The 12,785-nt window shown below is 43.8% G+C and overlaps 2 protein-coding genes across 3 annotated transcripts; one reads left to right on the top strand and one right to left on the bottom strand.

The window, feature by feature from the left end:
• Nucleotides 1–446: 446 nt before the first annotated feature.
• On the bottom strand, nucleotides 447–7,494 carry ints5 (integrator complex subunit 5). Its single transcript, XM_088390446.1, has 4 exons — nucleotides 7,245–7,494; nucleotides 5,981–6,233; nucleotides 3,673–5,649; nucleotides 447–3,129 (listed from the first exon to the last, which is right to left on the bottom strand). Exons 1-4 carry the CDS (start codon nucleotides 7,319–7,321, stop codon nucleotides 2,422–2,424), a joined length of 3,015 nt encoding a protein of 1,004 aa, XP_088246572.1. The 5' UTR covers nucleotides 7,322–7,494; the 3' UTR covers nucleotides 447–2,421.
• Nucleotides 7,495–8,043: 549 nt separating this feature from the next.
• On the top strand, nucleotides 8,044–12,746 carry rarres3 (retinoic acid receptor responder 3). Of its 2 annotated transcripts, none has more exons than XM_088386411.1 (5): nucleotides 8,044–8,106; nucleotides 10,214–10,260; nucleotides 10,655–10,763; nucleotides 11,166–11,434; nucleotides 12,140–12,746. In XM_088386411.1, the coding sequence occupies exons 2-5, from the start codon at nucleotides 10,246–10,248 to the stop codon at nucleotides 12,254–12,256; spliced, it is 510 nt and encodes a 169-aa protein (XP_088242537.1). In that variant the 5' UTR covers nucleotides 8,044–8,106; nucleotides 10,214–10,245; the 3' UTR covers nucleotides 12,257–12,746. The 2 variants fall into 2 exon arrangements, with proteins under 2 accessions (XP_088242537.1, XP_088242528.1); XM_088386402.1 differs by lacking the exon at nucleotides 8,044–8,106 and adding an exon at nucleotides 8,898–9,017.
• The last annotated feature ends 39 nt before the right edge of the window (nucleotides 12,747–12,785 follow it).

Genomic DNA, 12,785 nt, shown 5'->3' with positions numbered 1-12,785 from the left:
GTCTTTTCTTGTTTCCTCATATCATTGCATGTGACTCAAATGTAATATTTTGTGGTTATTGCCGCGGATTAATATTGTGATACTCTTCCGGGGTAATTGAGATGGTGAGTGGAGCTAGGGCAGGGGTGGGCAAACTTTCTGACTTGCGGGCCGAATTGGGTTCTAAATTTTGACCGGGGGGCCGAACCAGGAGCAGATGGATTTAGTGTTTGTGTGAAGTAATATAAATGACATGTAAAGGTCATTGCATAAAACGTTTTTACTTTAAGTAGATACTAAAGCATGGATATTAAAAAACTTTTTGAAAACAAATACATTTATTAACAGCATTAAAAAAACATTTCACCAAAAAACTACTATCAGTGATTCTTATGAAATACGACAGTTATGATGAATAACATTTTCCATCACTTCAGCGCCTGCAGGTCAGATTTATGAAATATGTTTATCTAATGAGGCGAAATCACATCCAACGGCAAACATTCTGACCAAATACATCATCTTGAAGAATCAGTGAAAGATTACATCTAAATAAAGTAATAAAGAAATCAACAGTATTGTTGGTTTCGCTTTTTTGCAAATGCATCATAGTCAGGAGTAAAATTTGTTGTGGTAATTTTTAGGATAGAGTCGCGGTCCGTTAACCTAGATCTGTGACAGGCTTTGTTGACGTTCCTGTGGCTGAGCGTCTTCTCACACACGTAGGTCGAGCCAAATTGTCCACTCTTTTTTAACATTCGGCACTCAGTGTCCACCTTTCTTTTCTTCGGGCCATTCATTTTAATGGAAGGATTCCAGGGGAAGGTTTGTGGGTGGCATTAGCGTAAAACTTTATCTGAAAACTCAGTGCGCGAATTACGAGAATACTGACGTCAGAGCCTACGCTCGAAATTCGGCACCGATAGATGAAATAGAGCTAGTAGTGCGCCGCGTCCGTACGACTGAGTACGCACACGCACTTGTGAGTTTGCACCGAGCTTTCTGACACGGCTCCCTGGAGTAAATGCGCGGGCGGGCGCTCCCCCGTCTACTGGGGAAACAGTAATTGCAGGGAAAATGACCCCCCAGAAAATTAATAATACAATTTAATCAGTTTTGGCGGGCCGGATTAAACGGCCCCGTGGGCCGGATGTGGCCCGCGGGCCGTAGTTTGCCCATGTCTGAGCTAGGGCATTTATAAGCTTTTCGACTAGCCACAGCATTTATATTCGGTGAATATAAGAGTATAATGTCTTGTAAATGCAAATGGGGCTTTTCGAATAAAGAAAATATAAAGATAGAATCAAAGTTTTCATTTGTTATTGTTGTAGTTTACTTGCTTAAAATCATTTTAATTTCCATTCTGAATATGAACCCAGTAGGGCTCTGAGGTCAAGCCTTGTGAGCTTTTCACTTGGTAGGTGTCTTCCAAGGTGTCAGCACATGATGTCAAAATGTAAAGACCAATTCAAATTGGACTGGACATGTATTGGTTAATTAATTCATAAACGTGAATTTTGCCTTCAGGTACTCAATAGAGAACATCAAGTTGAGCAAAAGTACTGAAACACTGAACAGTGCATTCAAAGGATTAAAGGTCAAATTCAGTTAACCCATAAAGGTTATAGTCCATTTTCAGTTCACCTTGAAGTTTCACACAAAAGAACAATGTCCCATATTTTCAACTAACAGTATCAAATGTATGAGTATTCTATATTGCCACATTGAACTGAACACTTTTGGATCCCAGTTGTGCACACTTGACACAAGCAGGCATGAAAACACACATTTTAAACACACGGTGCCTGAATTCTGTAATGGTTGGTTGGTTCACTTGATTCTCAAGTAAAACCCCTGCAAAACTAGATTAAATTAAATGATCATGCAATATTTTGTTTATACAAAGGTTTGGAAAGCTTTATTTAAAAAAAAAAAAACGTATTCACATCTTTCTGGAAGTTTTTTTGTCTGATTCTCAAGAAAAAATAGGATCACAATCAAATTATGGTTGTTGAAGTAGCAAAATATTGAATTCAAGGCGCATCTGACAGCTATGCGATTTTTTTTGCAAGTGGTACAAACCCCAGTTTGCAATTTGAACCTTTTAAAGCATGTAGGCCAAGTGTGAAAGAATGATCAATGTTCAATTTATACTGATGAGCTACAGTAAAAATGAGAGATTTGAGTTCCTGAATCAGAATGAAATATACAATTGCTCGGTTTTGTTGGATTAAGTGCAGGTGAGTCAATCTTCAGTACACTTTTATCACAGAGAGAACCCATTAGAAAAGTATAAAGTCTAAAAATCTAATACAAAAGATATGAATACATGCACACAGCTACACGTAAGAAAGTAAATTCCAATGACAGGAGAACTGAAGTCCATTCGTAGAGCAATGTTACATTTATTTTCCTCCCTTTATGGATATCCCAATGTTTCTCTCAGAGTTGAAACCTCCAGCAGAGGTGTCCCAGTCTGTCAATGTTCTTATGCAAGACACTGTGAATCGGTGACACATATCGCGCCACATCACCGTCCCGGGTGAAATCTCTGCAGAAAAGACCCTTGTCTGGATTGAAGACAAATTTCTGAGGCATGGGACCATTGGCCCTCACGTACTCCCACACTGCCAGCAGCAGCAACCTCACCTCAAAAGGCGCAAGGTGAGAGAAAGCCTCATGGACATTAGCCAGCACAGGAGGCAGCAGCTGGCCCTCACCCATGCAGAACACTAGGAGGCAGGAGGCCCGCAGGTGCCACGGGGAGTCTGTGGATGAGGCCTCGCGAGACGCCTCCCAGTGTGCCAGCAGGGTGGCCAAGAGGCCCCTGAGCAGAGCTGAGCAGTAACAAAGAGCCGGGCGTCCTGCTGCCACTACCTGAAGCAGCGTGAAGAGCGCAGGGTGGGCCTCAAAGCAGCGGCGAATGTGAATGTCTCGTTCCACCGTGGTGCGGGCGTGCTCTTCCGGAGGCCACGACAGCTCGCCATTGGCCACGTCCGGACATACATTTTCCACCAGCGTCACAGCAACCACCTTGGCTGCCTCAGCATTGATGGGCGGTGGTTCGTCAGGGTCTGCCGGTGGCCTTGAGCCGTTGAGACCGGAGGAGCTACAACACTGGACCACGACGGTCAGCAATGTCTGGATGTTCTAAAGAAATGAGAAAACAAAGGTGAGGCAAGACAACTCAATGCCATCATTTTTTTAGTCTTTGGGCACCAGATGAACCACATTCCACCAAGCAGTACGTCTCAGATTGGTAAATCTGATCAGGCTTATGCTCACTGTGGTGTGTAGGATAAATTCACATTCAACTAAGACAGTTCTCGAGACCAGTGGTTCTTAATTATTGTCACCCTGGAACTGAAAATAGTTAAGTCATCATTACAGTAAACCAGGTCACTGTTGGAAAAAAACATTCGTAAGTCTTTTTCCTGGATATGCAAAAAATAAAAAGGTGAAGAATGACTGCATTAGACTAATCACTTGACAGCAGCGTGTTAAGATCCACCATACACGAGCAACTGTACCATTCTGCTGCGACTGGTACCCCGACGCTAAAGTGCAAGTGGGACAATATAGCCCTAACCCTTTTACAATGGAAAGAGAAAAATAAGTTGGGGCAAAATGGTAAAAACTGAGCAGTTTGTTGGAAATGGGGCAGTTTTTAACCCCAGGAGTAACTTTACTCACCAGGGTCACCCCAGATGGATCAGGTTGAGGTGAAGCAGTACGCATCTTCAATCCCTTGCCGATCACCCCGGCGTGAAACACAGACCACACGCTTCCTGAAAAGTTAACGGTCGTACCGAACCGACAGTTGATGTCCAACAAGGAGGCTCCCAGATCAGGGGATCCCGACTGGGATGGTACAGGAGCACCTGACATGTCTGCAATCTGCCCTCCAAATAGTCCGGCATTGCCTTTATGCAGCACTCCCTCTACCAACTGCTGAAGCACTGCCTTGAGAGTAAAAGGGGAGTATGCGGCAAAACGGGACAGCAACGCAACGGAACAGCTCACAGCCTCGGCTGCCTGCCCCCCATCCCTTCCCGCCATCCCCATTTCTCCTCGCCTCCGCAGAGCGAGGAAGAAATGAGCGACAGCGGCACGGGAGAGCAGGAGCAGGTGTGCCGGGGTGGCGGCTCGAGGGAGCGGGCTGGCTGACAGGAGCCGCACCGCAGCGTGGGACACGGCCGGATCGCCGTGCAGGAGCAGCGGGCTGAAATCGTGGAGGTGCATGGAAACTGCGGATCCCATCTGGACAGCCATGGTGGACTGAGCATCTGGTGTTCCTCTTCTGTCTTCATCTTGACTCTGGATAACTGTAGCCAGGTTTAGCAGCAGCTGCCTTAGCTGGCGGGGTCCCAAGGTGTGCGTGTGGATCTGGGCCACACAATGGGCCACGGACGCAGGAATTAGCCCTGCCATGCAGGACGAGAGCGTGTTGTGAAGCTGCCAGGCGAGAGCCAACTCCTCCGGGTTGCGGGCCTGAGTGAGGAGCTGACGGAGGGCCTCGGTTGCCACGCTGGGGCCACCATACACCGATAGCAGGCAAAGCAACTGATGCAGCCAGAGGTGCCGCTTCCTCTCCAGTCGCAGCGTCTCGGCGCACAGCTCACCGACATGCGTCTGCAGCTCCTCCAAGAACGGGATGACGATCGGTGGCTGCGGGGAAGCCGAGTGATGGGGATGTCCGTCCGCCCCGTCCGAGCGGTTGTACACCAACTTGTGGAGATGCAGGAGCAGCATTTGCAGGAGGCTATCGCAACCTTCTCTGACACCTTCGTGAGGGGATGGCGTAGGACCAGAGATGATGACCGAAGCCGGCGTGGCCGTGTCTGCCAGAAAGCGAAGAACCCGCGCACCCCCTGATGGGCTTTGGCATATAAGGTGGACGGCTAAGCTCAGCATGTTATCCAGTTCTTCTCTTGGGATTCCCTGCAACAAACTGTGCAACTGGAGCAGGATGGGTGGCCGCAGCAGATCCACCAGCTCAGCAGACACGGCACCAAAGAGGTTGGGAGACATGGCGGCCAACTGAAGGAGAAACGGTACGGCGGCTCGACGTAGCTGAGGAGAGCCCTCCCAGGAGGTTGAGGATGAAGTAGGAGACATGGGACTGGAAGGACTCAGGCTCTCCTGGAACATCCTTAGCAACTCTTTCCTGATGCTGTCAGAGTGGTGCGCTGCCAGATGTCCCAGGATTCCCACCACCGAGCCGATCTTCGGCACTCGGCTGCCTTTGTCCACCCCGTTCACCAGCAGCCCTTGGTCCTTGGTGCCGTGGGAGCAGAAATCTTTGAGTCCACAGGCCAGGACCCGGCTGATGATTGTCCCGGGGAAGGCAGAGCCAATGTGAGCCACCACCCAGTCGAAATGCGGGGAATGTTGGACCGAGGTGTCTAATAGCGCATCGACGCAGGCATCGGGGCACCAGGCCAGCATTGCAGCTAAACACTGAGAGTAGGCCTCCATGAGGGAGCGAGTGGCTGCGCAAGACATCCAAAGCTGAAGCAGCTCATTGAGGCTGGAGGAGTGAGGGGCCACCCTTCGACCGGCATGTTTGCTACTGAGCTGACCCAGTAAGTCCACAGCCCAGCTGGACACCAGAGGGGCCCAAGCCCGCGGGTTGAGGCGAATGAACTCTGAAAGTACGCCATGAACTTCCTGCAACAAATCAAAACCCAAATTCAAGTTCGGAAAACTTTATTTTTTTCAAAAATGAGAGGAACATGGATCTAAAACAAAAAACATCAAGATGATAGGGATGCACTGTCACCCCTTTATTTTTAGAGCGTACAAGTGATAGTGTGCAAATGGCCACTGACTACACAGAGTGTGAGTTGAGTAATTCATAGGGGGAATTTGTTTTCTTTAGGAGATTGGAGTCAATTTGACCCAACTTCTTGGGCCGGTCCAATTTTTAACCTAGCAGTTTTAAGGGTGAAACACACATGCCAGACATTTTACTTAGTTGGAACATTTGAGATTATCCCACCTGAATGATGTCCTCCAGATTTGAGCTGAGACCAGAACTGCCAACGCCCTCGGTCTCCAGGTGGTGCAGGAAGACAGAGACATGCTCGTCATAGACACCCCTCAGATGCTCCAGCACAGCTCCTCGACAGGCTGGGACGGAGCGTAGCAGACGCACAGCGCAGCGGGCGTGTTCTCGAACACTGAGCTTACGACCCTGAACTGTGTCAATGCCACTGATGAATGACTTGATCTCCTGAGACAGTTCCTGGCCACTAAAGAAGAAATAGAGCAGGAAGTTAGAAGAAATGAAGGTGCATTTTGATGAGGGAAATGATGACACATGAGAATTCATACTACATATATACAGCACGACAAAATAGAGAGTAACAAACAGCTAATTCTCCTCTTAGTTCACCATATTTTATCTTGTGATTGATTGTTGGAATTATTTTCATAAAGCATTACAAGAAAGCTAAATAAAATAACTGTTTTGGTTCGCACCACACCAAAACTCATTGCCAGCCATTTAAGAGCGTATTGACATTTTCTAACGAAGGTTTACATGTCTTTCAGTTTGGATTTAAAAACATTTAAGGGGACCAATTTCTCTGTCCTGTATATTCCAATTTAATGCCAAATTGCAAACGTTAAAAGTTGTTAAATTAATACATTACCAGTTATGACCTGTTTCTTGAAACTTCAATCCACATTGCACCCACTTGCTGTCGACTGAAAATGACAACACACATGTTGAGGGCCCAGGTAACCACCAATCACGGCTCAGCTTGTGAACATTAGGTGAGCGGCGATTGGTTCCTATCTGAGCCATCAAACATGTCATTTTCAGTTGACAGTAAGCGGCACAATGTGGATTGAAGTTTTAAGAAACAAGTCATAACTGGTAATGCATTCATTTAAAACTCAAGACTTAGTAGCGTGTGGTAAAAGCATACACATCCACAACAGGCATGCACATCCTCATCAAGCTTGGTCAGAGGTCCCACACTGCTGTGGGATGGCACATATTATATATGGCATCATTTAAAACGCAAATAAACGAGCTTTCCAGAAGTATACGATATATATGCAAAAAGTGTAGTAATACAACCAAGACTACCAACCAAAGTTTCCTTACTTTTAGTGGTTGCCTGTTAAATGTTACCGAACAATTGAAGTCTTGCTTATATGTTTTGGTTCGATTTGATAGTAAATTTAAAAGCGATTCTTGCGTGGGGTTGAGGCACGGTGAGGCACCCAGCCGCTTCCAAGCGCCACTCACTCACCTCAGGACAGGCAGCTGTGTGTGAGTGTGTGAGCTCTGCATCGCATTCAGCGGACTCCCATCAAATGCCACGGACATCGCTTGCTCTCGTTACATTGAAGCGTTACATCAAAAACACGCCAGCGGCTTCGATGCCTCAATGTGAGCAATTATGACACGTTTATCGTATTCTCTGTCAAACAGCAAAGGGAAGAATACGCCGAAAGGGCGCTGCTTGGCCGGAAGTTTCTCCTTCTTCGATGGAGAATAATGAAACGATGGCATCAACTAATACTGTTAGCGACATCTTGTGTCCTAAAACGATAGTGTTTTTCTTTAAAAAAAAAACCTCCCCCTCTCTCTCTCTCTCTCTCTCTCTCTCTCTCTCTCTCTCTCTCTCTCTCTCTCTCTCTCTCTCTCTCTCTCTCTCTCTCTCTCTCTCTCTCTCTCTCTCTCTCTCTCTCTCTCTCGAAAATTTTAAACAAATGGATGCGGTGGGAAACGTTTGCTTGGCACAATTAAGGCTTCTATTCAAGCTTCTGATCTATGTTTTCCTTTTAATAAAAGCACATTTGCGTTTTAAAATGGTCATGTTTGCTTTCTCTTCGAGCAAGTGTTTACAATTATTATTATTATTATTATTATTATTATTATTATTATTATTATTATCATTATTATTATTATTATTTATATTATTATTATTCGTATTTGGAGGTTGGATACAGTCCAGTACTACAGTACTACACAGTGGTGACGCTTTTATTTTGAAGGACGTGGTCAGACATTTGAGTATAGCAATTCTTACTGTGGATTTATGGGCAATAACTTTTGGATCTGTTTTACAGTGCACATACTCATCAGTGGACACCACACCGGCATCCAAGATAAGGACAGCCACATTGAAAACGAAACTTTTACCTCAATATGATTTTATGGTGACTCTTTTTTAATTGATTTTCCGAGGCTATGTGCAGTTTAGGATAAGATCACAACAAAGGGTGTTTGGAAACCCTTAAATTATTTTAAGTGATTATGAAATGGATGCAGGATTATAACAATAATATGTGAGATTGTGTAAAGTGTTATTTGAAACGCCACTCTACGTTCCCTGAAAGCGCTGTCCCTGGACTGCGGTGATTCCCTACCTATAATAGATAAAACACACGTACACGCACACACACGAAGTAATACACACACTGCAAGTTTCGTTTCTTTTGAAGCCACAACTCGCTCCCACTATTTGACGTGAGAATGCGCTCTCTCTCTCTCTCTCTCTCTCTCTCTCTCTCTCTCTCTCTCTCTCTCTCTCTCTCTCTCTCTCTCTCTCTCTCTCTCTCTCTCTCTCTCTCTCTCTCTCTCTCAAATTTTAATCAAATGGATGCGGTGGGAAACGTTTGCTTGGCACAATTAAGGCTTCTATTCAAGCTTCTGATCCATGTTTTTTGTTTTAATAAAAGCACATTTGCGTTCTAAAATGGGCATGTCTGTTTTCTCTTCGAAAAAAAGAAAATAAGAGCAAGTGTTTAAAATTATTATTATTATTATTATTATTATTATTATTATTATTATTATTATTATTATTATTATTATTATTATTATTATCATATTTGGAGGTTGGATGCAGTCCAGTACTACAGTACTACACAGTGGTGACGCTTTTACTTTGAAGGACGTGGTCAGCTGATCTGTGACGTTTGAACTATAGCAATTCTTGCTGTGTATTTATGGGGAATGACTTTTGGTTCTGTTTTTACAGTGCACATACTCATCAGTGGACAACACATCGGCATCCAAGGTAAGGACAGCCACAATGAAAACAAAACTTTTACCTCAATGTGATTTTATGGTGACTCTTTTTTAATTGATTTTCCGAGGCTATGTGCAGTTTAGCATAAGATCACAACATAGGGTGTTTGGAAACCCTTAAATTATTTTAAGTAATTAAGAAATGCATGCAGGATTCTAACAATAATATGTGAGATTGTGTAAAGTGTTATTTGAAACGCGTTCCCTGAAAGCGCTGTCTCTGGACTGCGGTGATAAGTGGTGGACGCGTTTGACTCTTTTCTGCCTCGACCGGCTCGAGATAAACATTTCATAGATAAAACACACGTACACGCACTCTAAGTTTCGTTTCTTTTGAAGCCACAACTCCACCCATTTTCGGAACCGCTTAGTCCCCACGGGGGTCGCGGGTGTGCTGGAGCCTATCCCAGCCGTCATCGGGCAGTAGGCGGGGGACACTCTGAACCGGTTGCCAGCCAATCGCAGGGCACACAGAGACAAACAGCCATTTGCACTCGCACCTAGGGACAATTTGGAGTGCCCAATCGGCCTACCAAGCATGTTTTTGGGATGTGGGAGGAAACCGGAGTGCCACGCGGGCCCGGGGAGAACATGCCAACTCCACACGGGAAGGGCCGAGGTGGAATCGAACCCGCACCCTCCTAACTGTGAGGCAGACGTGCTACCCTGTGCTCCACCGAGCCGCCAAGCCACAAGTCGCTCCCACTATTTGACGTGAGAATGGAAGGTGTCTCTCCAATTATTTGACGAGAATACCTGCTCATAATCGTTTATTGTCCATTTTCAACACCGCTTATCCTACTCTCCGTTTGTTGTCCATTCCTTGAAAAAAATACCTCGTTTAATTATTTAAAACCCTATTGTTAGTGTTTCTAATTTAAAAAAAATTAGACTGTCAAACTACATTTGATTACTCTTGTTAATGTTGTGTCTTGTTTGTTGTGTTATTGTAAGTTCTCAGTTTTTTTTCTATTTCTGTCTGGTGTGCTGTTATGTATTTGTGTTGTGTGGGACACCCTCGGAAACGAGCGTCTCAAGGGGTTTATCCCACGTTAATAAGGAATTTTCAATTTATTGAGGTGATCAAGAAGCTGTACAGTCAGGATAGTTCCCTTTCAGGCAGAAATTGTGCAATTTAAATTGTCAAATAAATTGACTTTTTTTCTCCATTTGTTTTTTCTTCAGTGTCAAAGTCTACTGAGAAATTCAATAGAGACATGGCATCAGGACAGGTAAAAACCAATCTTTTTTTAGAAGCACTTATTTTGCCCAAGTCAGAATGTTATTGTTTTCAACAATTGTTTTAATGCAAATGGTTCTTACAAGGGGTATTCTTACAAGCAGTGTGTTCCTTTGTCCCTCTCTGGCCACCTCCACATTTACAGGATGATGTTTTATAACCCTTACTTTTCTGCCATGGATGCAGTGTTCACAATTCAGAGTATCTGCAAGCTTAACTGATCTATATTCAGGTTTCGTTTTGACTAAACAACATTTGAGTGCATGTTAACCATCATCATTACTTTCAATCATCATCATTACTGCTGAGAAGTGATTGTTTAATATACCATCCACTGACAGTATACTTCTGTTTTATGTTCTCTTCCTGACCCCCCCACCCAAAAGTACGATGACAAACCTCAGCCTGGCGACTTAATAGAGATCTTCAGAGGATCCTACCAGCACTGGGCTATCTATGTCGGCAATGGCTATGTAGTTCATTTGGCACCATTATGTGAGTTGTAGTCCCATAAAAGCCTAATGCTGACCAAAAGCATCACACATTGGAACACAACACACTGGAACATTCCACAGTGAATATAAAAAGTCTACACATCCCTTTTCAAATGTCAGTTTTTGTGGTATTAGAGAGACAAAACAAAGTCGTAACTTTTTCCATGATTAAGTGACCTGCGACTTGTACAACTCAGTTGAATTTTTTAGAAATCTTTTTGAGCGGTCACACAAGGGTGCACATCATTTCATAATTGGGGATATGTTCAGAATAATATTCAAACTTCTGTTAAATGGGAATCAGCACACAACTGCCACCATTTAGAGTTTAATCTCATATGAGGTTGAGATGTTTTAGGAGGCTTGATACGTCTCTCCCTTTGCGCTACTCTTTCAACCGTAGCTGAAGTCCCAGGTGCAGGTGTGAACAGCATGATGTCCGTTCTGGCGAACACCGCCATTGTGAAGAAGGAGGAGCTGTGGGAAGTGGTGGGTGACAACCACTGGAGGATCAACAACTTGCTGGACTCAAAGTATCAGCCACGTCCCATCTCCTTGATTGTGAGTGACGCCCTCGGCCTAGTGGGCAAGGAGCTGGCATACTGCGTTTTCCAAAACAATTGTGAGCATTTTGCCACTCACCTGCGTTACGGCAAGCCCCAATCCCGGCAGGTAGGTGGAAACATTTACACAATGAGAAATACAAAGCAGGAGATGGATAATGTACTGTCGGTTACAGTGCCCAAAGTCACACAGACTGGAGTCATTTCATGTGTTGTGCCTTTGAATGGCATGGCCAAGTGAGTCCTGTCTGTGTCACCCTAGTTCACTCTCTCCTGCTGTGTTTTTGAAGAAAAAAATATTTTGTAAACCTAACCCAGTGGGCCAGGTTTCCACCTCAATTGCTCACTTTACTGGAGTGGTTAGTATCTAAAACACGCTTGACTCCAAAGTTACCGGTGACAAGTCAAAGCAAAAATAAAACATTAGCAGCCTCTTATTTAAGAAAACTCCAAAGTTGGGGCCTTTCTGAGTTGACCACTGTACATTCATGTGAGCACTTGATATTTTTTGTTGTCATTGCTTTTGTAATGTTAGAAAGACCAGATAGTAAGAGCAAGTACTGGAGATGTCCAGTACGTTATTTTCAAATGGTTGACGTAATATAAACTCTACTGCTTGACAAATACATCTTTAATAAATGGTTTTATTTATATGGTTTGTTGTATTGCATATCATTAGATTCTGTGAGTGCGTAAGAAGCCTGTTTGGTGATGTAGTAGTATCATCCAAAAACCAACCCTTCAAAAAAAAAAAAAAAGAAAAACTTTTTTTTTTTTTTTTTTTACACAAGATACAAGTAACTTCTCTTTGTAGGTGCGTCAAGTGGGAGAATGTGCTCTGGCTGCAGGCGTACTGACCCTGGGTTTTGTAGGCATAGCAACTCTGTTTACAACACTGCTCGGAGGCAACAAGGACAAGCACAAAGAGTAACACAAAACAGAAAGGATACTGCTCCTTGTATTCAGCGATTCACCAGCAAGGCTGCACACATATTGTTAACCAGGAGTCATCAACCAGATAGCCCTCAACAATGATATGAATATTCTTTTGGGAATAATGATTAATCATAATATGATTAACCGTAATTGGAGCACATTTGTTATTTCACACGTGTCACACTAATAGTCCTTTGCACTAAACAGTAGCCAAGTATCTCACAGTTTCAAAAAGGTTGGTAACCCCTGCTGTATAACCAGTCTAAAAAAAAACAATGGGGAAGAAAGCACACTTATATTTGCAAACCTTGTGAATGAGAGCATTTTTGCAATAAATAGAGAGATTTGTAGTTTTGTGTTTAGTTTGATAAGAATTTGTAACATTTATCTGTAACTCCTTTTGGAATATTTTTTTTTCTCAGATCCATGATTTGTATGTATACAGTCAAGTGTCTAAATCTGGTGAAATAAATTTTCTAAATTTACTAGTTCACTTGTATTTTGTCAAGACAAGAACACTGAGG

This window comes from Syngnathus floridae, chromosome 1, assembly GCF_059516105.1.
Source record: "Syngnathus floridae isolate MCC-2025c chromosome 1, RoL_Sflo_1.0, whole genome shotgun sequence".
In the NCBI taxonomy this organism is placed as follows: Eukaryota; Metazoa; Chordata; class Actinopteri; order Syngnathiformes; family Syngnathidae; genus Syngnathus; species Syngnathus floridae.
This window is presented reverse-complemented; position numbering and strand designations above follow the sequence as displayed.